This window comes from Salmo salar, chromosome 09 (assembly GCF_965601325.2).
Source record: "Salmo salar chromosome 09, fSalSal1, whole genome shotgun sequence".
Lineage (NCBI taxonomy): Eukaryota > Metazoa > Chordata > Actinopteri > Salmoniformes > Salmonidae > Salmo > Salmo salar.
In genome coordinates this window covers 120,721,115-120,748,164 of record NC_138299.1, presented here as the reverse complement: position 1 = coordinate 120,748,164, position 27,050 = coordinate 120,721,115, and the positions used below count along the sequence as shown (strand labels likewise).

The 27,050-nt window shown below is 46.2% G+C and overlaps 2 protein-coding genes across 2 annotated transcripts in view; one reads left to right on the top strand and one right to left on the bottom strand.

Annotated features, from left to right (window-relative positions):
* The window catches only part of LOC106612402 (striatin, calmodulin binding protein 4), a 32,730-nt gene extending 11,867 nt beyond the window's left edge, over window positions 1-20,863 (bottom strand). Inside the window, exons 1-8 of the mRNA XM_014213497.3 lie at window positions 20,352-20,863; window positions 11,745-11,848; window positions 11,535-11,605; window positions 10,847-10,925; window positions 10,220-10,414; window positions 9,833-10,019; window positions 9,582-9,735; window positions 8,925-9,020 (exon numbers count right to left, since the gene is read on the bottom strand). Of these exons, the coding sequence (XP_014068972.2) occupies window positions 8,925-9,020; window positions 9,582-9,735; window positions 9,833-10,019; window positions 10,220-10,414; window positions 10,847-10,925; window positions 11,535-11,605; window positions 11,745-11,848; window positions 20,352-20,633 (1,168 nt within the window). The 5' untranslated portion in view covers window positions 20,634-20,863. The remainder of the gene's footprint in view (window positions 1-8,924; window positions 9,021-9,581; window positions 9,736-9,832; window positions 10,020-10,219; window positions 10,415-10,846; window positions 10,926-11,534; window positions 11,606-11,744; window positions 11,849-20,351) is intronic.
* A 7-nt stretch (window positions 20,864-20,870) lies between these two features.
* LOC106612391 (ribitol 5-phosphate transferase FKRP) lies at window positions 20,871-26,234 on the top strand. The gene is made up of 2 exons (XM_014213479.3): window positions 20,871-21,141; window positions 21,721-26,234. Exon 2 carries the CDS (start codon window positions 21,875-21,877, stop codon window positions 23,480-23,482), a length of 1,608 nt encoding a protein of 535 aa, XP_014068954.1. The 5' UTR covers window positions 20,871-21,141; window positions 21,721-21,874; the 3' UTR covers window positions 23,483-26,234.
* Window positions 26,235-27,050: the final 816 nt, after the last annotated feature.

Below are 27,050 nucleotides of genomic sequence, written 5' to 3'. Positions count from 1 at the left end.
CAACACTAAACTCACTACCACATCAACCACCATCTTATCAAAAACACACCCCTTCCCCTTTTCCAACACTAAACTCCCTACCACATCAACCACCATCTTATCAAAAACACACCCCTTCCCCTTTTCCAACACTAAACTCCCTACCACATCAACCACCATCTTATCAAAAACACACCCCTTCCCCTTTTCCAACACTAAACTCACTACCACATCAACCACCATCTTATCAAAAACACACCCCTTCCCCTTTTCCAACACTAAACTCACTACCACATCAACTACCATCTTATCAAAAACACACCCCTTCCCCTTTTCCAACACTAAACTCCCTACCACATCAACCACCATCTTATCAAAAACACACCCCTTCCCCTTTTCCAACACTAAACTCCCTACCACATTAACCACCATCTTATCAAAAACACACCCCTTCCCCTTTTCCAACACTAAACTCCCTACCACATCAACCACCATCTTATCAAAAACACACCCCTTCCCCTTTTCCAACACTAAACTCACTACCACATCAACTACCATCTTATCAAAAACACACCCCTTCCCCTTTTCCAACACTAAACTCCCTACCACATCAACCACCATCTTATCAAAAACACACCCCTTCCCCTTTTCCAACACTAAACTCCCTACCACATTAACCACCATCTTATCAAAAACACACCCCTTCCCCTTTTCCAACACTAAACTCCCTACCACATCAACCACCATCTTATCAAAAACACATCCCTTTTCCAACACTAAACTCCCTACCACATCAACCACCATCTTATCAAAAACACACCCCTTCCCCTTTTCCAACACTAAACTCACTACCACATCAACCACCATCTAATCAAAAACACACCCCTTCCCCTTTTCCAACACTAAACTCCCTACCACATCAACCACCATCTTATCAAAAACACACCCCTTCCCCTTTTCCAACACTAAACTCACTACCACATCAACCACCATCTTATCAAAAACACACCCCTTCCCCTTTTCCAACACTAAACTCCCTACCACATCAACCACCATCTTATCAAAAACACACCCCTTCCCCTTTTCCAACACTAAACTCCCTACCACATCAACCACCATCTTATCAAAAACACACCCCTTCCCCTTTTCCAACACTAAACTCACTACCACATCAACCACCATCTTATCAAAAACACACCCCTTCCCCTTTTCCAACACTAAACTCACTACCACATCAACTACCATCTTATCAAAAACACACCCCTTCCCCTTTTCCAACACTAAACTCCCTACCACATCAACCACCATCTTATCAAAAACACACCCCTTCCCCTTTTCCAACACTAAACTCCCTACCACATTAACCACCATCTTATCAAAAACACACCCCTTCCCCTTTTCCAACACTAAACTCCCTACCACATCAACCACCATCTTATCAAAAACACACCCCTTCCCCTTTTCCAACACTAAACTCACTACCACATCAACCACCATCTTATCAAAAACACACCCCTTCCCCTTTTCCAACACTAAACTCCCTACCACATTAACCACCATCTTATCAAAAACACACCCCTTCCCCTTTTCCAACACTAAACTCCCTACCACATCAACCACCATCTTATCAAAAACACACCCCTTCCCCTTTTCCAACACTAAACTCCCTACCACATTAACCACCATCTTATCAAAAACACACCCCTTTTCCAACACTAAACTCCCTACCACATCAACCACCATCTTATCAAAAACACACCCCTTTTCCAACACTAAACTCCCTACCACATCAACCACCATCTTATCAAAAACACACCCCTTCCCCTTTTCCAACACTAAACTCCCTACCACATCAACCACCATCTTATCAAAAACACACCCCTTCCCCTTTTCCAACACTAAACTCCCTACCACATCAACCACCATCTTATCAAAAACACACCCCTTTTCCAACACTAAACTCCCTACCACATCAACCACCATCTTATCAAAAACACACCCCTTCCCCTTTTCCAACACTAAACTCACTACCACATCAACCACCATCTTATCAAAAACACACCCCTTCCCCTTTTCCAACACTAAACTCACTACCACATCAACCACCATCTTATCAAAAACACACCCCTTCCCCTTTTCCAACACTAAACTCCCTACCACATCAACCACCATCTTATCAAAAACACACCCCTTCCCCTTTTCCAACACTAAACTCCCTACCACATCAACCACCATCTTATCAAAAACACACCCCTTCCCCTTTTCCAACACTAAACTCCCTACCACATCAACCACCATCTTATCAAAAACACACCCCTTCCCCTTTTCCAACACTAAACTCCCTACCACATCAACCACCATCTTATCAAAAACACACCCCTTCCCCTTTTCCAACACTAAACTCCCTACCACATCAACCACCATCTTATCAAAAACACACCCCTTCCCCTTTTCCAACACTAAACTCCCTACCACATCAACCACCATCTTATCAAAAACACACCCCTTCCCCTTTTCCAACACTAAACTCCCTACCACATCAACCACCATCTTATCAAAAACACACCCCTTCCCCTTTTCCAACACTAAACTCCCTACCACATCAACCACCATCTTATCAAAAACACACCCCTTCCCCTTTTCCAACACTAAACTCCCTACCACATCAACCACCATCTTATCAAAAACACACCCCTTCCCCTTTTCCAACACTAAACTCCCTACCACATCAACCACCATCTTATCAAAAACACACCCCTTCCCCTTTTCCAACACTAAACTCCCTACCACATCAACCACCATCTTATCAAAAACACACCCCTTCCCCTTTTCCAACACTAAACTCCCTACCACATCAACCACCATCTTATCAAAAACACACCCCTTCCCCTTTTCCAACACTAAACTCCCTACCACATCAACCACCATCTTATCAAAAACACACCCCTTCCCCTTTTCCAACACTAAACTCCCTACCACATCAACCACCATCTTATCAAAAACACACCCCTTCCCCTTTTCCAACACTAAACTCCCTACCACATCAACCACCATCTTATCAAAAACACACCCCTTCCCCTTTTCCAACACTAAACTCCCTACCACATCAACCACCATCTTATCAAAAACACACCCCTTCCCCTTTTCCAACACTAAACTCCCTACCACATCAACCACCATCTTATCAAAAACACACCCCTTCCCCTTTTCCAACACTAAACTCACTACCACATCAACCACCATCTTATCAAAAACACACCCCTTCCCCTTTTCCAACACTAAACTCCCTACCACATCAACCACCATCTTATCAAAAACACACCCCTTCCCCTTTTCCAACACTAAACTCACTACCACATCAACCACCATCTTATCAAAAACACACCCCTTCCCCTTTTCCAACACTAAACTCACTACCACATCAACCACCATCTTATCAAAAACACACCCCTTCCCCTTTTCCAACACTAAACTCCCTACCACATCAACCACCATCTTATCAAAAACACACCCCTTCCCCTTTTCCAACACTAAACTCACTACCACATCAACCACCATCTTATCAAAAACACACCCCTTCCCCTTTTCCAACACTAAACTCCCTACCACATCAACCACCATCTTATCAAAAACACACCCCTTTTCCAACACTAAACTCCCTACCACATCAACCACCATCTTATCAAAAACACACCCCTTCCCCTTTTCCAACACTAAACTCACTACCACATCAACCACCATCTAATCAAAAACACACCCCTTCCCCTTTTCCAACACTAAACTCCCTACCACATCAACCACCATCTTATCAAAAACACACCCCTTCCCCTTTTCCAACACTAAACTCACTACCACATCAACCACCATCTTATCAAAAACACACCCCTTCCCCTTTTCCAACACTAAACTCCCTACCACATCAACCACCATCTTATCAAAAACACACCCCTTCCCCTTTTCCAACACTAAACTCCCTACCACATCAACCACCATCTTATCAAAAACACACCCCTTCCCCTTTTCCAACACTAAACTCACTACCACATCAACCACCATCTTATCAAAAACACACCCCTTCCCCTTTTCCAACACTAAACTCACTACCACATCAACTACCATCTTATCAAAAACACACCCCTTCCCCTTTTCCAACACTAAACTCCCTACCACATCAACCACCATCTTATCAAAAACACACCCCTTCCCCTTTTCCAACACTAAACTCCCTACCACATTAACCACCATCTTATCAAAAACACACCCCTTCCCCTTTTCCAACACTAAACTCCCTACCACATCAACCACCATCTTATCAAAAACACACCCCTTCCCCTTTTCCAACACTAAACTCACTACCACATCAACTACCATCTTATCAAAAACACACCCCTTCCCCTTTTCCAACACTAAACTCCCTACCACATCAACCACCATCTTATCAAAAACACACCCCTTCCCCTTTCCAACACTAAACTCCCTACCACATTAACCACCATCTTATCAAAAACACACCCCTTCCCCTTTTCCAACACTAAACTCCCTACCACATCAACCACCATCTTATCAAAAACACACCCCTTTTCCAACACTAAACTCCCTACCACATCAACCACCATCTTATCAAAAACACACCCCTTCCCCTTTTCCAACACTAAACTCACTACCACATCAACCACCATCTAATCAAAAACACACCCCTTCCCCTTTTCCAACACTAAACTCCCTACCACATCAACCACCATCTTATCAAAAACACACCCCTTCCCCTTTTCCAACACTAAACTCACTACCACATCAACCACCATCTTATCAAAAACACACCCCTTCCCCTTTTCCAACACTAAACTCCCTACCACATCAACCACCATCTTATCAAAAACACACCCCTTCCCCTTTTCCAACACTAAACTCCCTACCACATCAACCACCATCTTATCAAAAACACACCCCTTCCCCTTTTCCAACACTAAACTCACTACCACATCAACCACCATCTTATCAAAAACACACCCCTTCCCCTTTTCCAACACTAAACTCACTACCACATCAACTACCATCTTATCAAAAACACACCCCTTCCCCTTTTCCAACACTAAACTCCCTACCACATCAACCACCATCTTATCAAAAACACACCCCTTCCCCTTTTCCAACACTAAACTCCCTACCACATTAACCACCATCTTATCAAAAACACACCCCTTCCCCTTTTCCAACACTAAACTCCCTACCACATCAACCACCATCTTATCAAAAACACACCCCTTCCCCTTTTCCAACACTAAACTCACTACCACATCAACCACCATCTTATCAAAAACACACCCCTTCCCCTTTTCCAACACTAAACTCCCTACCACATTAACCACCATCTTATCAAAAACACACCCCTTCCCCTTTTCCAACACTAAACTCCCTACCACATCAACCACCATCTTATCAAAAACACACCCCTTCCCCTTTTCCAACACTAAACTCCCTACCACATTAACCACCATCTTATCAAAAACACACCCCTTTTCCAACACTAAACTCCCTACCACATCAACCACCATCTTATCAAAAACACACCCCTTTTCCAACACTAAACTCCCTACCACATCAACCACCATCTTATCAAAAACACACCCCTTCCCCTTTTCCAACACTAAACTCCCTACCACATCAACCACCATCTTATCAAAAACACACCCCTTCCCCTTTTCCAACACTAAACTCCCTACCACATCAACCACCATCTTATCAAAAACACACCCCCTTTTCCAACACTAAACTCCCTACCACATCAACCACCATCTTATCAAAAACACACCCCTTCCCCTTTTCCAACACTAAACTCACTACCACATCAACCACCATCTAATCAAAAACACACCCCTTCCCCTTTTCCAACACTAAACTCACTACCACATCAACCACCATCTTATCAAAAACACACCCCTTCCCCTTTTCCAACACTAAACTCCCTACCACATCAACCACCATCTTATCAAAAACACACCCCTTCCCCTTTTCCAACACTAAACTCCCTACCACATCAACCACCATCTTATCAAAAACACACCCCTTCCCCTTTTCCAACACTAAACTCCCTACCACATCAACCACCATCTTATCAAAAACACACCCCTTCCCCTTTTCCAACACTAAACTCCCTACCACATCAACCACCATCTTATCAAAAACACACCCCTTCCCCTTTTCCAACACTAAACTCCCTACCACATCAACCACCATCTTATCAAAAACACACCCCTTCCCCTTTTCCAACACTAAACTCCCTACCACATCAACCACCATCTTATCAAAAACACACCCCTTCCCCTTTTCCAACACTAAACTCCCTACCACATCAACCACCATCTTATCAAAAACACACCCCTTCCCCTTTTCCAACACTAAACTCCCTACCACATCAACCACCATCTTATCAAAAACACACCCCTTCCCCTTTTCCAACACTAAACTCACTACCACATCAACCACCATCTTATCAAAAACACACCCCTTCCCCTTTTCCAACACTAAACTCCCTACCACATCAACCACCATCTTATCAAAAACACACCCCTTCCCCTTTTCCAACACTAAACTCCCTACCACATCAACCACCATCTTATCAAAAACACACCCCTTCCCCTTTTCCAACACTAAACTCCCTACCACATCAACCACCATCTTATCAAAAACACACCCCTTCCCCTTTTCCAACACTAAACTCCCTACCACATCAACCACCATCTTATCAAAAACACACCCCTTTTCCAACACTAAACTCCCTATAACATCAACCACCATCTTATCAAAAACACACCCCTTCCCCTTTTCCAACACTAAACTCACTACCACATCAACCACCATCTTATCAAAAACACACCCCTTCCCCTTTTCCAACACTAAACTCCCTACCACATCAACCACCATCTTATCAAAAACACACCCCTTCCCCTTTTCCAACACTAAACTCACTACCACATCAACTACCATCTTATCAAAAACACACCCCTTCCCCTTTTCCAACACTAAACTCCCTACCACATCAACCACCATCTTATCAAAAACACACCCCTTCCCCTTTTCCAACACTAAACTCACTACCACATCAACCACCATCTTATCAAAAACACACCCCTTCCCCTTTTCCAACACTAAACTCACTACCACATCAACCACCATCTTATCAAAAACACACCCCTTCCCCTTTTCCAACACTAAACTCCCTACCACATCAACCACCATCTTATCAAAAACACACCCCTTCCCCTTTTCCAACACTAAACTCCCTACCACATCAACCACCATCTAATCAAAAACACACCCCTTCCCCTTTTCCAACACTAAACTCCCTACCACATCAACCACCATCTTATCAAAAACACACCCCTTTTCCAACACTAAACTCCCTACCACATCAACCACCATCTTATCAAAAACACACCCCTTCCCCTTTTCCAACACTAAACTCCCTACCACATCAACCACCATCTTATCAAAAACACACCCCTTCCCCTTTTCCAACACTAAACTCCCTACCACATCAACCACCATCTTATCAAAAACACACCCCTTCCCCTTTTCCAACACTAAACTCCCTACCACATCAACCACCATCTTATCAAAAACACACCCCTTCCCCTTTTCCAACACTAAACTCACTACCACATCAACCACCATCTTATCAAAAACACACCCCTTCCCCTTTTCCAACACTAAACTCACTACCACATCAACCACCATCTTATCAAAAACACACCCCTTCCCCTTTTCCAACACTAAACTCACTACCACATCAACTACCATCTTATCAAAAACACACCCCTTCCCCAACACTAAACTCCCTACCACATCAACCACCATCTTATCAAAAACACACCCCTTCCCCTTTTCCAACACTAAACTCACTACCACATCAACCACCATCTTATCAAAAACACACCCCTTCCCCTTTTCCAACACTAAACTCACTACCACATCAACCACCATCTTATCAAAAACACACCCCTTCCCCTTTTCCAACACTAAACTCACTACCACATCAACCACCATCTTATCAAAAACACACCCCTTCCCCTTTTCCAACACTAAACTCCCTACCACATCAACTACCATCTTATCAAAAACACACCCCTTCCCCTTTTCCAACACTAAACTCCCTACCACATCAACCACCATCTTATCAAAAACACACCCCTTCCCCTTTTCCAACACTAAACTCCCTACCACATCAACCACCATCTTATCAAAAACACACCCCTTCCCCTTTTCCAACACTAAACTCCCTACCACATCAACCACCATCTTATCAAAAACACACCCCTTCCCCTTTTCCAACACTAAACTCCCTACCACATCAACCACCATCTTATCAAAAACACACCCCTTCCCCTTTTCCAACACTAAACTCACTACCACATCAACCACCATCTTATCAAAAACACACCCCTTCCCCTTTTCCAACACTAAACTCCCTACCACATCAACTACCATCTTATCAAAAACACACCCCTTCCCCTTTTCCAACACTAAACTCCCTACCACATCAACCACCATCTTATCAAAAACACACCCCTTCCCCTTTTCCAACACTAAACTCCCTACCACATCAACCACCATCTTATCAAAAACACACCCCTTCCCCTTTTCCAACACTAAACTCCCTACCACATCAACCACCATCTTATCAAAAACACACCCCTTCCCCTTTTCCAACACTAAAACAATTACCCCTTTAGAGAAGCATCCCTTTAGAGAAGCATCCCTTTAGAGAAGCAATTGAGCTACTTTGGTACTTGCAATTGTTTTTTTTTTAGGATCCCCATTAGCTGTTGTGAAAGAAGCAGCTACTCTTCCTGGCGTCCACACAAAACATGACATAATACAGGACATTGTAGAACATTTGGCACAGCCAGACAGGGAGAGAGTTTTGGGGGCGGGTGTTGTCTTACCTTCCCCGGAGCGAGACTGTCCCGACACAGAGGGGGGTGGGGAGGGTTTGGGGGGGAAGTCCGACATCATGCCCTGTAGCTTGTTCCTGCGGTTCTCTGAACCAGGCCAGAGGAGAGAGACACAACACACACAGTCATGCAGAGAGAGAGAGAGAGAGAGAGAGAGAGAGAGAGAGAGAGAGAGAGAGAGAGAGAGAGAGAGAGAGAGAGAGAGAGGTAAAGGACAAAAGAACACATGGCCATGCATACAGAAGGAGACGATGAACGAACAGAGAAATAGAAAGAGAGAAACCCACAAACAGACGAAGAGAAACGGACCGAGGGACAGGCCACGAGGCTGATAAAGAGAAAGTAGACAGACACCAAATAGCATGCGTTATGCCAACAGAACACATTGCTCCAGATCGAGAGAGAGAGACACGTGGATGACAAAGTCACACATCCAAACAACAAATGTGATAGAGACACAGAGACAATGGTTCACCATAGACAATGGTTTATTGGCAGTAGAGGTGAGAGTACAGAACATATAACTCCCTAGAGAGAGACGGATAGGGATGAAGGGAGAGAGGGATAGACAAACAGACAGAAAGAGAAGACAGACAGAAAGCTAGACAGACAGGTGTGGTTGAGGTGGTTGCTATGACGATGGCGTACCTAACTCCCGGCCGTCCCCTGAGATCCGGGCCTCTCCCGCCCCCTCCCCCTCCTCCCCTGATCCCAGGAAGTCAAACTCGCTCAGGGCATCCTCCGAGTCGTCTTCATCCTCATCATCAGGGTCCAGATCTGTGGTCATGGGCTCAGTCCCCATCTACACACACAGAGAGAGAGAAGACCTTCAATACTCTCTCACACACACAGGGGTATAATTTCACACACACACTTTGCCGTGTTGACGTGATCGGAACCTTAACGCGAGGCTTCTTGTTCTTGTTGCGCTGCCCGTCTATACGGTCCGTGGCCATGCCCTGGAAGTCATCTTCCTCATCACTGTCATCCTCATCATCATCATCCTGGCAGCCGTGTAGGAAGGGGATCTTATCCAGCACGGAACCGCCCAGACGCTCTTTAGAACCATCCTTCCCCGCCGCGTTCCTACCGACACACACACACACATCAGCTGCAACACACAACTCCAACAACAATACTGACAGTTCCAGAAATTAGACAAAGAAATATGCATTACACCACCACAGACATAGTACTGATCAACTTCCTAGTGACTACCGCTTCCCTTCATCACTGTCCACAGCACCCTACACCGAGGACAGGGGTGTGTGTGTTGGGGGTCTCACCTCTTGATCTGCTCCTCTATCTGTCTGATGAGGAGTGACTCCCCCCCTGCCAGGGGCTCGGGGTCCGGGGCGGGCTGCTGCTCGCTGCTGGCCGGGGCGCCATTAGCTTCGGGGCTGGTACGACCCAGCAGGGAGCGCACACGCTTCGAACGCATGTCCAGGATGGTGTCCGAGTAGCCCACCTCCTCCAGGTACCTACACACACACACACAAACCATGGACACACGATTAGCCTCTTCATTCAGACTCAACTGTTTGTTTAAAGTCGTTTTTTGGTTATTTATTTTACCTTTATTTAACTAGGCAAGTCAGTTAAGAACAAATTCCTATTTACAATGACGGTCTAGGAACAGTGGGTTAACTGCCTTGTTCAGGAGCAGAACGACAGATTTTTACCTTGTCAGCTCGGGTATTCGATCTTGCAACATTTTGGCTACTGGCCCAACACTCTAACCACTCGACTACCTGCCACCCCGTATTGAGGACAGTGCTGCTCTCGCTATGGGGAGGAAGCCTTGCTCTCGCTATGGGGAGGAAGCCTTGCTCTCGCTATGGGGAGGAATCCTTGCTCTCGCTATGTATGAGGAGGAAGCCTTGCTCTCGCTATGTATGGGGAGGAAGCCTTACTTGCGCAGCAGCTGACGGCCCTCCTTCCAGGACATCTGATTGGCTGGCTCAGATTCAGACTCTGCTGGCCCATTAGGCACTGCGGGGTAGAGGAAGAGTCAATTAGAGGAGGAAGCTCCGATATAACAGAAGCACGCACCAGAGCAACACTTACAGCTCTGCGCATACACACACACACACACACACACACACACACACACACACCACACCACACACACACACACAGTTAAATGGGACCGACGTGGAAACAGAAGCATAGGGAAGTTACCAGTTCTGCTTTAGAATGCATTAGATCTAGGCTACATAGTGAACCAATCCTTAGACCATCCGAGAGGGTTCAATCCGGCCCATTGGCGGTTTGAGTAAAAAAATGATATTATAATGTTTTTGTGTGTCAATATACTTTCTAATGACTAAAATCAAAATGAGTAGAATTGATAATGGACCTATATTCGTACAGTTTCTTGACTGTGTCCAACTCGCTAACAATCACAGAAATGAAAGCTAGAAAGTCAGGGAGCATCAAATTATGGCTAGAGGACTAATTTTTGAAAATTTGGATGGCGAGGAAATATAACAAAAAAATGTTGTTGAAGACCGAAAGCGGCCCCCGGGGCAAAATGAGTTTGACACCCCTGGCCAAGAGCATACGTAGAGTCTACGTAAGGTCTACATAGAGCCTGCATACCTTGTTCTGCCTCTGGTTTCTTCTCCCCTGGGCTCTGGTCACTGCCTGTCTTCAGCTTCTGGTGTTTGGACCTGCAGAGAGAGGAAGAACCACAAGATGGCAGTGTTACCCAAGTCTTACACTGTGTGTGTGTGTGTGTGTGTGTGTGTGTGTGTGTGTGTGTGTGTGTGTGTGTGTGTCTGTGTCTGTGTGTGTCTGTGTGCGACTGACCTCTCTTGTTTCAGGGCGTACTCCAACATCTTAATCCGCCTGACCAGGTCCTGCTTCATGTTCTCCTGCCCCTTCCTCTCACCCTGCAGGAACGTCACCTGAGCCTGCGCACACACACACACACATTATCTGTTAAAATCCTCTGAAAACCAATCACCACAACTGAACTGAGCATGCCACTTCCCAGTCATTGTGAGGTGAAGTTTGTTTGGACCACTCAAACAAATACAACGTACGGTGCAGAAATACTGTTGGTTTGGTTCCGCCACCGAAAGCCAGGCTAAGTAGTGGGTTGTGGACGGCGCCGCGTTCTGTATTTAGAACTTCTCCTGACCAGCAAACCCTACCCAGACATCTGGAGGGGGAAACCATCATGAGGAGAGGAGTGCGAGTGTGTGTGTGTTGCGTGCGTGGTCCAATTGCTCTTCCTGACACACACACACTCGCTAACACACAGAGCCCCAGAAAAGTAGAGCAGTCTAAAAACGTCGCCTACACGTCTACAATGCCGTCTACACGAGGTCGACGCGACGGCAGCGAGACCTTACAACTGGGACACACAAACCGTACTCACGCAAACAAAAATAATGTTACGGTGCTACTGCAAAAACTACAGTGGATATAAAAAGTCTACACACCCCTGTTAAAATGCCAGGTTTTTGTGATGTAAAAGAATGGAGACAAAGATAAATCATGTCAGAACTTTTTCTACTGTTAATGTGACCTATAATGTGAACAATTCAATTGAAAAACAAACTGAAATCTTTGAGGGGGAAAAATGAAAACCTTACAATAACCTGGTTGCATAAGTGTGCACACCCTCATAACTGGGGATGTGGCTGTGTTCAGAATTAACCAATCACATTCAAACTCATGTTAAATAGAAGTCATTACACACCTGCCATCATTTAAAGTGACTCTGATTAATCTCAAATAAAGTTCAGCTGTTCTAGTAGGATTTTCCTGACATTTTCTTAGTTGCATCTCAGAGCAAAAGCCATGGTCCGCAGAGAGCTTCCAAAGCATCAGAGGGATCTCATTGTTGAAAGATCTCAGTCAGGAGAAGGGTACAAAAGAATTTCCAAAGCATTACATAAACCATGGAACACAGTGAAGACAGTCATCATCAAGTGGAGAAAATATGGCACCACAGAGACATTACCAAGAACTGGACGTCCCTCCAAAATGTATGAAAAGACGAGAAGAAAACTGGTCAGGGAGGCTTCCAAGAGGCCTACAGCAACATTAAAGGAACTGCAGGAATTTCTGGCAAGTACTGGCTGTGTGCTACATGTGACAACAATCTCCCGTATTCTTCATATGAATGGGCAATGGGGTAGGGTGGCAAGACGGAAGCCTTTTCTTACAATGAAAAACATCCAAGCCCGGCTGAAGTTTGCAAAAACAAACATCAAGTCCCCCAAAAGCACGTGGGAAAATGTGTTACGGTCTGATGAAACCAAGGTTGAACTTTTTGGCCATAATTCCAAAAGGTATGTTTGGCGCAAAAACAACACTGCACATCACCCAAAGAACACCATACCCACAGTGAAGCATGGTGGTGGCAGCATCATGCTTTGGGGCTGTTTTTCTTCAGCTGGAACCTGGGCCTTAGTCAGGGTGGAGGGAATTATGAACAGTTCCAAATACCAGGCAATTTTGGCACAAAACCTTCAGGCGTCCGTTAGAAAGATGAAGAGGAAGTTCACCTTTCAGCACGACAACGACCCAAAGCACACATCCAAATCCACGAAAGCATGGCTTCACCAGAAGAAGATTAACGTTTTGGAATGGCCCAGCCAGAGCCCAGACCTGAATCCAATTGAACATCTCTGGGGTGATCTAAAGAGGGCTGTGCACAGGAGATGTCCTCGCAATCTGACAGATTTGGAGCGCTTCTGCAAAGAAGAGTGGGCAAATATTGCCACATCAAGATGTGCCATGCTAATAGACTCCTACCCAAAAAGACTGAGTGCTGTAATAAAATCAAAAGGTGCTTCAACAAAGTATTAGTTTAAGGGTGTGCACACTTATGCAACCAGGTTATTGTGAGTTTTTTATTTTTTATTTTTCCCCCTCAAAGATTTCAGTTTGTTTTTCATTTGAATTGTTCACGTTATAGGTCACATTAAAGGTGGAAAAAGTTCTGACATGATTTATCTTTGTCTCATTATTTTACATCACAAAAACCTGGCATTTTGACAGGGGTGTGTAGACTTTTGAAATCCACTGTACCTCTGCTGATGACGCGTCACTTTGACTACTGGGACAACTGTTACACTGGCTATTTTGAGAACACAGCATCTCCTGTGCGTTTCAGATAGAACCGTTCTTCCTGGTTTAGCAGCAGCTACAGTCATGCCTACAGACTCCAGGTACTAAAATAAACCAGTAGGGCACTCTGCTCAGGGCTGTGTCCGTCTGGGGTAGCAGGGGAACGGCCAAACCGGGTAGTGAAGGTAGCTACCAGTAGGATGCACTGTGTTGGGTGCAGCCAGAGGGAGCAGGGCACTGGGAGACAGGGGGCATTGTGGAATGTATCTACCTCGCCGTTATGTGGGCGGGGTTCTCACATGGTTCTGTTCCTTCCCCCGACAGAGGGACGAGTTGCGACCTGTCATTCTAACTCATTTTTCTAACGCTTTGTACACGCACACGTCTTCTTTACACACACACACACACACACACACACACTTCTTTGGAATGTCCCTTTTATCCCAGATAAGCATCAGTCATCTCTCTCACTGTCCCTGACATTCCTGGAACTATATATTCCCACTTCTGTCTCCACTGGCGCCCTGCAATCTGACATGGCTTTACTTGCCCTGTGTGTGTGTGTGCGCGCGCCTGTTGTGCTGTGGTACAGTGTACGCACAGGAGGAGCACATCATCTGTCCATGTCAGCGTACCGTGACGATCCATGAACATCACGTCCACTCCCTGTCTGAACAACAGGAACCTTGTCCAATCCAGGGCCCCGTCACTTCAGACACACACCTTTCCTTCCTTCCCTCCTTCCTTCCTTCCTTCCTGGAAGAGCTGGACTGCAGACAGAAATAAGGTGGGAATTGAACTTCACCCGGGCCATCCAATCGTACACAGATCAGCAAGGACCTCATGGGAGGGAGGAGGGATGATGCATTTCAAAAGTACTGGAGTAGATCCTGAGTCTGGAAGTGTGGCAAGTAGAGGTGAGAGAAGGAGTCTACTGTAGGCGATTTAGTTCACTCTGATGAGTGAATCACAGATCAGTGATCTGTGATCAAACACACATCAAAAGCTCAAGCATATACACTATATACACACACACACACACACACAAGTATTTGGACCCCCCCTTCAAATGAGTGGATTCGGCTATTTCAGCCACACCTGTTGCTGACAGGTGTAAAAAAAAAAACGAGCACACCGCCATGCAATCTCCATAGACAAACATTGGCAGTAGAATGGCCTTACTGAAGAGCTCAGTGACTTTCAAAGTGGCACCGTCATAGGATGCCACCATTCCGACAAGTCAATTCTTCAAATTTGTTCCCTGCTAGAGCTGCTTCAGTCAACTGGAAGTGTTTGATGGAAGTGGAAATGTATAGGAGCAATAAGGACTCAGCCGCGAAGTGGTAGGCCACAAGCTCACAGAACAGGACTGCCGAGTGCTGAAGCACATAGCGTGTAAAAATCGTCTGTCCTCGGTTGCAACACTCACTACCGAGTTCCAAACTGCCTCTGGAAGCAACGTCAGCACAAGAACTGTTCCTCAGGAGCTTCGTGAAATGGGTTTCCATGGCCGAGCAGCCGCACACAAACTTAAATTCACCATGCACAACGCTAAGTGTCGGCTGGAGTGGTGTAAAGTTCGCAGCCATTGGACTCTGGAGCAGTGGAAACACGATCTCTGGACTGATGAATCGTGCTTCACAATCTGGCTGTGAGGTCCACACAGAAATGGTTTGTCGAGATTGGTGGTGTGGAAGAACTTGACTGACCTGCACAGAGCCCTGACCTCAACCCCATCAAAACACCTTTGGGATGAATTGGAACGCCGACTGTGAGCCAGGCGTAATCGTTGCACAACATCAGCGCCTGACCTCACTAACGCTCTTAGAGCAGCAATGTTCCAGCATCTGGTGGAAAGCCTTCCCAGAAGAGTGGAGGCTGCTATAGCAGCAAAGGGGGGGACCAACTCCTTATTAATAGACATGATTTTGGAATGAGATGTTCGACGAGCAGGCGTCCACATACTTTTGGCCACGTAGTGTATCTCGCAAGGTCTACGAACAAACTCAATAATCATTTTAGTGGAGACTAATGTAGTGAACTGGATCCTTGACTTTCTTACTAGCAGAACCCAGAGGGTGAAGGTGCATGGGTGCCTGGCAGGGAAGCGGTCATTATCAACAGGCTCACCCCAGGGTTGTATCCTCGCCCCTCTATATCCTGCACACTGATGACTGTCGTAGCCAGTACAAGAACCAACACATCCTAGAGTTTGCGGACGACTCAGAAATAGTCGGTCTGCTTCATGCCGATGAAACTAGCCCCGGGCCTGTTAAGGAGTTTGTTCATTGGTGCCACAGCGGTTCCTTTCAACTGAATGTGACAAAAACAAAAAGATATGTGTATCGACTTCAGGTGTCAACCCCCTACCTCTCAGAACACGATCCTTAAGGGCCAGGTGGTAGACACCATAGCCAATTATAAGTATCTTGGGATCATGATTGATGATCAATTGAGCTTTGAGTGCGACACTGACGTGATGTGTAAGAAGTACCAGCAACACCTTGTTTGTGTCAGGAAACGGGCAAAGTTCCAGGTTGACAGGACCTTGAAGACTCTCTTTTATAAAAGCCTACATTGAGTCGGTCCTACCATTTTCTTTGATCTGTTGGCATGGTAACCTTGGTATCAAAGCAACAACAACAAAAAAGCACTAGCTAGGATAGTAAAAGTGGCCAGTAAGATCGCGGCAGCGGAGCAGTCTGTCTGACCTGTACAGCAGACAAGTGGTGAGGAAGGTAGAATCCATCCTGTCTGACTGTGCCCTACCCCCGACAACAGGAGTCTATGTCCTACCCTCTGGCTCCCGGTGTGGATTCCCCACTGTTAAGACTAACAGGTACAAGCACTCATTTACCTTTTACCCCTACGGCCATTTGGCCTTTCGAATACAGGGACGAGGTTAGTCTGTCCTAACTAGTTTTATTGTCCTGGTTGTCATTACATGGGCTGATGATGCTAATGTAGTCAGCATTTTTTTTACCTGCATATTTGAATGGTGTTGACGTGATGTTTTGGAGAATGTGCACAGCGCACTTTACTTACCTTCTACGCAGGCCTTACTTTACACTATTGCTGCTGCTACTGGCTGATCATTAGCAACCTTATATTGATATTGACGGCTGCCAACCCATGACTCATGCACTAGCATTGTATGTACGTCTCACATACTCCTTGGTGCCAAAACCAATTGCCCTCTGGGACAAATTAAGTTGAAACCTGAACCAAAAGAAACAGCTGTGACCTGTAATAAAAGGGTATGAACTTTGTTATAAGACATGCATATTGAACATTGGCACAAAAACCAACAACAGTCTTAGCACAAAGATAGGCTACATAACTACCTTTCTAAGTAAAAACACTACAGCACTCTCTATATGGCCATCTCAGAAGTTGGCCTGCTGAGGAGTTCTGACTGACGCATTTCATCAGTCAGCCGCCCCCCCCCCGCCGGCGCCTCTGAACAGGGTCAAGGGCAGCTCTCCCTGTCCTTTACCTCTATGCCATCCTCCATCCCTCCGAGACCCATCAGCCAACAAGTAGAGCAGAGGACTTTTCTGGGACAGGGAACTGGAGAGAGAGAGAGTGTGTGTGTGTGTGTGTGTGTGTGTGTGTGTAGCGTGCATGCTTTTGCACGCGTGTGTGCGCGTGTAAGTGTATGCGTGCGTAGGTGAGTGTGCGTGAGCGCTTAAGTTGTGCAAAAAGTCAGCTTGTGTGCATGTGTGTCTTTGCGTGTGAGAAAGAGAGGCCAAATGAAGTGTGAGAAACGTACGATAAGAGCCCAGAAGTGTGAGGGTGTGGCGAGCAAAGCACAGTACTGTACATACGTGTGTCATGCATGAGAGCACTGGGCTTTTCATGAGAGCTGAGAGAAGGGCACTACGGGCCCCACTTAACATACCCCAGCAGGAAGTGATGTCATCTGGGTCACCACTAGTCGGAGTGCCACTGATCTTGAGTGTCAATGGCTACAAAGCACTCTGTCCTTCTATTTATGGAAAGTAGTAACTGTAGCGCAACTGTGATCGCAACGTTGAAATCTAATCTGACATTTACTAGGAGACCTGTAGGTCCTTGATCAGCACCAACTGTACTAGCATAATGAAGTAGGACAAGAGCTTTATAGACTCTTTTCTCTACAGACTCAGCAGGAGTATATTCAGATATTCAGTAGAGAAATGACTTTGTTTGATTTGGACCCCCTGTACAGTTCTAAGGGACAGATATAGCCTAACAGAGCTGAGAGGCCTGCAGGTTTTATAGCAGTATCCCTCATCCTCTCTTTCTTGAAGGAATCACGGATCTTACCTGACTGGATAGGACTAAGCCAGGGCTGCCGCTACATAGCTTTGGCCTATCCCCAGTCATGTGAGATCAGTGATGAATAACAGGGCCCAGAGCTGTGCCACCTGTCTGTCTGTCCCCTGGCATGGCCTGCTGGCTGTGGTCACATGGCCCTGGGGTTCTGCTCTGGGGACGTCACACCTGGCCCACCCTTCGCGGGGGTCAATGACAAACGGACGCATCCAGTTTTCAGAGAAATTGAGAGAGAGCCTGTGACGTGACTTCCACTTTTGGGCATTAACAAGGCGACACTAAACTGGATTGGTTGAACAGTGCAGAAGAGAAACTTCCCCTAAAAATATATCTCTCGTAGGGACCAGAAAGAAACCACTGCTACGTTAGGTTACACCTGGTCTAGCCAACTGCTTGGCCCGGCCCGGCCCCGCCACAGCCTGGCTTGCTGTCACAGGAGACAGAGTGCCACAAGTGTTCCCGTTTTAACGACACGATTCAGCCCTAAAAAAGATACCACTGGCACACCATACACACCCTGTCAGTGACACACACGCACACAGTCACATGGGAGGGAAGGCCAATGTTTTCCACACACCAGGCAGTCATCAATCAACAACTTTTGGTTTGAGACAGAGCACTAGCCCAGAGGAAACTGTAGGCTATTATTCTGTATGGTGTTGTGTGTTCTGTGTGTATGTGCATGGAGGCTGTGTGTGTGTGTGTGTGTGTGTGTGTGTGCTCGCCACAGGGCTTTCCCTATTTTAGCAGCCACTGGTGTCCTCTTGTGTAAACTGCTGGGCTACTGTTTGAACAGGGCACCCAACCACTCCTCTCTCTCTCTCCTGGCCAGAGTTCTGCCACTAATTGAGCCTGTGAAAACCAGACCACACACACACTCACGTTCACGCATGTACACGCACAGTAATCCTTCCCAGTAAGACTCTAGTGGTGGTGGTGACATACTTCAGACTTCAATCCCCACACTGCTATAAGATCAGCAGGCCAGTTTGTTATGGTTCATCCATATTACATAAAGTTCCTGTTTATAACTAGGCTATAGCCTATAGGGTAGAGTGAGCGGGAGAGTGGAATACACTGACAGCAGTGGAATGGTTATAGCCTTTCAACACAGACCTTTAGGCTACTGTAAATATCGAGCAAACTCGTATTTCATCAGCTCATGTTCATTCAGCATCCTTATAGTTAAACGTGCTGACAGGAGAAAGGCCACATAATGGGGAAAGCAATGAGGGGGAAAAAAACACGCTTTGCACTCCCCAGGCAGGCAAGAGTGTACATGTGAACGTGTGTAAACGGCGGAAGAACCGCATTACGTCATCGGTCTTTTTGTGTGTGTGTGTGTGTGTGTGTGTGTGTGTGTGTGTGTGTGTGTGTGTGTGTGCGCGCGCGCGCACGGCTCCGGGATTTATAAACGCATTACTGAATCCCTGTTGTAATTGACAGTGAGTCACGTGACCCACCGTAATCTCGCACAGAGAAAAACAGAAACCACGAAGGGGTTGAAAAACAGCGGAGTCCAACCATCTGGCGTTAATTACCGTTGGAGCAACTCTACAAAGCCTATTGACACCGCCACCTGTGTGATCCGCTATAATTAGACAATGTCGAATACATGTCTGGCTGCGTTGGGATCAGCGTGTGGCTCTGACAGTGACTGCGCCTCAATGTGAAACACACGGATCATTGAAAGTCCTGTGATTGATGCAATACATTAAATACATTCACAACACAGTGTTTTAGACTAGTCAAGAACGGTGACATTTTTTGGAACCCCCAAATATTGGGTTTGCTTTGATCGCAAAAAAAGCTTTGGAACTGATATCCAGGAGCATAGGGTAAATAGATTCGTGATTATGTGGACCGTAATTCTGTCCGATTGGGGAAAGTATTGAGGAGCGGTCGTGACTTCTGTGGGATGTTGGCAACGCTAGGCTAGCTTTTTTTTCTAAAATCTTAACTAGCTAGTAATACAAAGTCTACATAACTATAGCTAGATGATAACACTATAATTACCCGGAGTTCATCTCTCTCGGCTTCCCAACGATATTTCTCGGTCTGGAAGCGTCCCCATTCGAACTGGATAAAGTGCAAGATCCCAGGAAGCGATAGGCCTGCGTCGCCGTCTTGTGGTTCTCGAGGCTGCGACGATCCAGCCATCGCTCCGGCGGCTGCCGCCGCTGCTGTTGTCGCCTGCCCGAGTACTGATTTCGGCCCGTTCGGGTTGCGCCCCACGCCGCTGCCTCCAGAGTTCTGGTTCGTTCCCCCTGCTACTCCGCCGGATCTTTCCGCCTCCATTTTAGCGCTTGAGCTTTCGCCAGGACAGGGAGGTGGAAACAAGCAGCGACGATAATAACAGCCCCGTCCCTCACAAACCCAGCACTTAACACTCTACCCTTCTTTCTTCCTCTCTCACGTAAAGAGGAAACGCAAGAACTCCCATGGAGAAACGGTGCCAAAAAATGAGCTAAGTGCAAATCTACTACAGCGTCGACGGGAATCGTTTTTTTTTCTGTCCCATTACAGTAACCAGGGCCGTCGCTTCCTGCCATATTGTGATCTCACGCAAGCTCCCTGTGATCGTTTCCGAAACAGCAAAGCAAGGGTATAACGTTACGCACCGCGGTGTTGATACTAATCTAAAACTCTCAGTATATTAACACTACTTTAGTTAATTTGTCGGTGTAACATTCATATTTTACACTGTAAGTAGGAGCTATTGCACTGGCGGTGTCTTCATGTTGCGCTTAGCTCAGCCACCTTTCCACACAGCGAGCGAATTCGATGTAACGTTACGTGCATTATGGTTTGTATGCTGTTTCATTCGAACGATTGGGAGAATGTTAGGCTATATAACGGGGAGAACGTGATTCACATTTGAAGACAAACGAGTTGTGCATATGAAGCGTTTATAGGGGTCATTTATGGTGTGGTCTATATGAAATGATGTATATGAAATGATTGAGAATGATCATGGTTGCATAGGCGCCATGCAGTATAGGTGTACATTGCATTATGCAGACACAATTCTAGCTACTGGAAATGTGGTATTATTGCTGTAGCAATACTTGATAGCCTACGGTACCAATTCTAGAAGGGAGCATAGGCCTGTACTTAAATGGAACATCAATTTGAAGCATCTCTGTAGCTCACTTGGCTGCAATTTATAGTTACGGTTACAATCTAGGTCAAAGTATTGGCTGAGGAGAACTAGGGCAATCCAGTCCATGTATGGGAGGCACACTGCACCAAGTACCTTGACGTTTGAATATAATGTAATAAACTAGACTTCAGCCTCTAAAGCCTATCACAGCCATCTGAAGTGCTTAGAACCACTCTTTTTTTAGGACTCATTTTAAATTCCTGTGTTTTCTGTGTATTTCAGCTATTCCAGCAGCTGGCCATTACTCTTCTGATGCACATAGGCAGTAGCTCTTTACTGATGGGGTCCTGATATTTATGGACAGGCTTTCTGAATAGATAGCTCCATCCTATACCTTCTCCTTTCCCTGAGCCAGACGAGCGCAGCAAGAGGTGCCATGCGGGTGAGTTTCTGCCAGGGCCTTCTGACTGGAGCCATCGCTCTGAACCTGCTCATCCTCTACTATGTGTCCCAAGCCCAGCAGCAGATGATGGAGAAACGCCGGGACCCAGGAAGCGGCTCCAGGAAGGCTGCCTTACCTGCTTCCGGGCTGGAGGGCGGCATGGGGGGCCTGGTAGGGGTTGGCGCGGGGATGGTTGGCGCTGGAGGTGTCGGGGGAGAGGGGAACAGCCGCGGCCCTCGTGTGACTATCCTCCTACGGGAGTTTGAGGACTTTGAGAACTACGTCGGTGATGTTGCACGCTCCTTCCAGCACCAGAGACCTGAGCTGCCCTTCCTGGCTGTGTCTGACACCCCGCCCTACCCCCCTCTGTCTCTCCCCGAGGGGGCCCGTCTCCTGGTGCTCTCCCCCAGCCCCGAGCAGCCTCCGCAGGCCCACCGGCCAGAGTTCCACGTCCAGACAGAGTTTGTGCTGCTTGTGCCTGACGGGGTGGAGCTGGAGCAGGGCCGGGCTGTGGAGAGGCTGATCCGGGAGCTGGAGGGGGAGGGTGCGGGGCCCGTGAGGCTGGTGGCTTCCCCAGTGTTGGCACGCTCGGCCGTCCAGTGCCTGCACCTGCGGGTCAGTCTGAGAGAGTGGACGGCCACCTACTCCACAGCGGCGTCTGGGAGCAGTGGTAGCGTGTGTACAGCCCTTCAGGGGGACGCAGTGGTCCTCATCCGCTCTGAGGACCTCTTCAACCTGTCTGTCCCACTGGGGAGGCCCCTGCTGCCCTCGCTCTTCATCCAGACGTCCCTGCATGGCTGGAAGGTCAAGCTTCTGGAGAGCCCCTGCTTCTCCCCCAGCCACCGGCCTCTCTTTAGCTCAGCCCACAACCAGTGGAAGGCAGACAGCCATCTGAAGGAGGCCACTAGCCAGCTGATGAGGAACTTTGGGCTGAAGCGTCTCCTACTGGCTGATGGGAAGGAGCAGTGGCATGGTTGTGGGAAGGAGACTGAGCGTTGCTTCGGTACGGTCCGGGATGACACCCCTGAGTACCTGTACCTGGAGCGCTGGACACCTCCCTGCTGCCTGCGCGCCCTCCGCGAGACCACCAAGTATGTGATCAACATCCTGGAGAGCTTCGGGGTGCGCTACTGGCTGGAAGGAGGCTCCCTGCTGGGGGCGGCCCGCCACCAGGACATCATCCCCTGGGACTATGATGTGGACCTGGGCATCTACCTGGAGGACGTGCCTAACTGTGACTACCTGAAGAACCTGGACTCTGGTTCTCTGGTGGACGCTAACGGCTATGTGTGGGAGCGGGCAGTGGAGGGGGACTTCTATAGGGTGCAATACAGTGAGGCTAACCACCTCCACGTGGACCTGTGGCCCTTCTACCCGCGGAATGGCATCATGACCAAAGACACGTGGATGGAGCACAAACAGGATGTGGAGTTCCCCGAGCATTTCCTGCAGCCGCTGGTGCCAATGCCGTTCGCCGGCGTCACCGCCTACGGCCCGAACAACCACCGCGCCTTCCTTGAGCTCAAGTTTGGGGAGGGGGTCATCGAGAACCCCCAGTACCCCAACCCTACCAAGAAGAGGCTGGATAGGAGCCGGCTGTGAGGGAGGGGTGTGGCTGGGACCTTTGGAGTTTTCATGTGGCCCACCAAAAGGACAAAACGATTCTAGCCACAACCCAAAACATATACAGTTGAAGTCGGAAGTTTACATACACCTTAGCCAATTACATTTAAACTCAGTTTTTCACAATTACTGACATTTAATCCTAGTAAAAATGTCCTGTCTTAAGTCAGTTAGGATCACCACTTTATTTTAAGAATGTGAAATGTCAGAATAATAGTAGAGAGAATGATTTATTTCAGCTTTTATTTCTTTCATCACATTCCCAGTGGGTCAGAAGTTTACATGCACTCAATTAGTATTTGGTAGCATTGCCTTTAAATTGTTTAACTTGGGTCAAACGTTTCGGGGAGCCTTCCACAAGCTTCCCACAATAAGTTGGGTGAATTTTGGCCCATTCCTCCTGACAGCTGGTGTAACTGAGTCATGTTTGTAGGCCTCCTTGCTCGCACACGCTTTTTCAGTTCTGCCCACAAATTTTCTATACGATTGAAGTCAGGTCTTTGGGATGGCCACTCCAATACCTTGACTTTGTTGTCCTTAAGCCATTTTGCCACAACTTTGGAAGTATGCTTGGGGTCAATGTCCATTTGGAAGACCCATTTGCGACCAAGCTTTAACTTCCTGACTGATGTCTTGAGATGTTGCTTCAATATATCCACATAATTTTCTCTCCTCATGATGCCATCTATTTTGTGAAGTGCACCAGTCCCTCCTGCAGCAAAGCACCCCCACAACATGATGCTGCCACCCCCGTGCTTCACGGTTGGAAAACATAACGATGGTCATTATGGCCAGACAGTTCTATTTTTGTTTCATCAGACCAGAGGACATTTCTCCAAAAAGTACAATCTTTGTCCCCATGTGCAGTTGCAAACCATAGTCTGGCTTTTTTTATGGCGGTTTTGGAGCAGTGGCTTCTTCCTTGCTGAGCGGCTTTTCAGGTTATGTCGATATAGGACTCGTTTTACTGTGGATTTAGATACTTAGATACTGGATTTAGATGTGTCCTCCAGCATCTTCACAAGGTCCTTTGCTGTTGTTCTGGGATTGATCTGCACTTTTCGCACCAAAGTACGTTCATCTCTAGGAGACAGAACGCATCTCCTTCCTGAGCGGTATGACAGCTGCGTGGTCTCATGGTGTTTATACTTGCGTACTATTGTTTGTACAGATGAACATGGTACCTTCAGGTGTTTGGAAATTGCTCCCAAGGATGAACCAGACTTATGGAGGTCTACAATTATTTTTCTGAGGTCTTGGCTGATTTCTTTTGATTTTCCCATGATGTCAAGCAAAGAGACACTGAGTTTGAAGGTCGGCCTTGAAATACATCCACAGGTACACCTCCGATTGACTCAAATTATGTCAATTAGCCTATCAGAAGCTTCTAAAGCCATGACATCATTTCCTGGAATTTTCCAAGTTGTTTAAAGGCACAGTCAACTTAGTGTATGTAAACTTCTGACCCACTGGAATTGTGCTACAGTGAATTATAAGTGAAATAATCTGTCTGTAAACAATATTTGGAAAAATTACTTGTCATGCACAAAGTAGATGTCCTAACCGACTTGCCAAAACTATAGTTTGTTAACAAGAAATTTGTGTCGTGGTTGAAAACGAGTTTTAATGGCTCCAACCTAAGTGTAAGTAAACTTCCGACTTCAACTGTACCTACATGACAGGTCAATTGAAGACTCCTTTCAGAGGTCTATTAGTCTGTATAAGCTATAAGTTAAGTATAGAGACAAAGTATTTATACATTCAAAACGGTATTCTGTTGCACATCATTTTCCGGTACATAAATGACCAGGTATTTAGTAAGAAATGACATGGTAAAATGGTAATTACACTAATTATATATCAATTATTTTCAATCTTTTTGGGGGTACCATTAAGTACAAGGTGGTTATCAATTGTTTTCAATTCTTTGAAGTAGTACCAGGAAGTATTAGCTATTATTACCACATAGTTTCCCTGTAATTATCAGGTGCTCATCAAAGTGCTATCAGATATCCAATGACATATCCACCACAACAACAGCTGCTGTTAAGCAATATCTGACACAATCAGTGTCGATAGCTGTGTTATTGTTGATGTTGTGAATATAAATGTGTTGGTCAATTCTGTCCTAAAGCTAAAGATATATTTCATTGAGTACATGTGCAGATATGTTGCACTGATGCACTTTCTTATTTGAGATTAGTGTACATGTTCAGTGTATGAGATGTATGACTTTAGACCTTTTTCACTGTGGACTGATGCCACCGGGTAGGCCTTGGCGTGTTCCATCAGCATGCCTATTATGGCCGTCCCATTTCCCAGTGGTAAAATGAGGAGCTTTCTCTTCAACTCTGACTTGGATATTCACGCGAGGCCTTGGATAAAGCGCTATCAGTCCATGCGGGTGTGTTCAAATCCCAGGTATGAATTATGAAAAAGGAAACTATCCACTAGTTTATCCAATATTCTAAATTAAATGTGTGTGTATGTGTGTCATCTGTTGAGTGTTGCTGTCACATTTGTGTCCTGCCTTGACTGGAATGTAAAAAGTCATCTGAGTTGTGAGAGAAAGACTGATGTCTAATAGGTGCCACTTGTTTTGCGCTTGACCTATCATTTTACAAGTGAGGAAAAAGGCTCAATACTCACCAGCACGCTAACCAGAATCTTGCTGTCAATGTGTATCACTCCACTTCATGGACTGAAAAAATGAATTATAACACCACTGTTATTTGTGTTTTGTCATTTGAGGTTTAAGGATTTGATGAGACAGCGTTGTATACATTCCAGTTTTTCAGGAATCATTCAAAAAATTCATTTACCAGGAGGGCCTAAAGCTTTCTTTGGTTTTGACAAAAATAGCAGGGTTTAGTATGCAACTCCCCTGTCTCACCAGTAGGTGGCAGAAGAGCCTTGGACATTGAATGGGTAACTTATGAATATTGCCGTGGTAAAGTCACTAGCTGCAAAATCCCCGACAAAATATATCCAACTAAATTACATTTCTGAATCCTACATTGATAAGCTAAATACAAGAACACCATAACACACTTCATTGTACTCAATATACTTCCGTATTTTCCTTCCTTCCCTCGGGATGTAAAGTTGAACCGTTGGCTGAATTCAATTGGGAGGGGTGTAAAGTTACCACATTGCTAACAGAAGAACAATGAATAAGTCTAATAGGAGACCCAGGAATGTCACTGTAGTAAGATTTACCCTATATGTCCCTGGTTGTAAAACCTAATGCCAGCCATTCTACTGACAGAAGGGGCCATATAGCACTGAACCTCATGATTATATGAAACCCCTCAGCACCTGTTAGTGTGGGATCAATAAATTGGTCCGTTCCCCAACTTGTGTGTGTACTGTGTACCCCACCCAGGTGGGCGATGTAATATAATGTTGGTGACTGCATTGGGTGTGTGTGTTGGGAAAGTCTGAAGTTCCATTAGAATGAATAGAAGGACATTCTTTACAGGCCTCTCCGTCAACACCTCACGGAGGCAGGACACAGTACCAGGTAGTCTGTGTAATGTGTTCATTC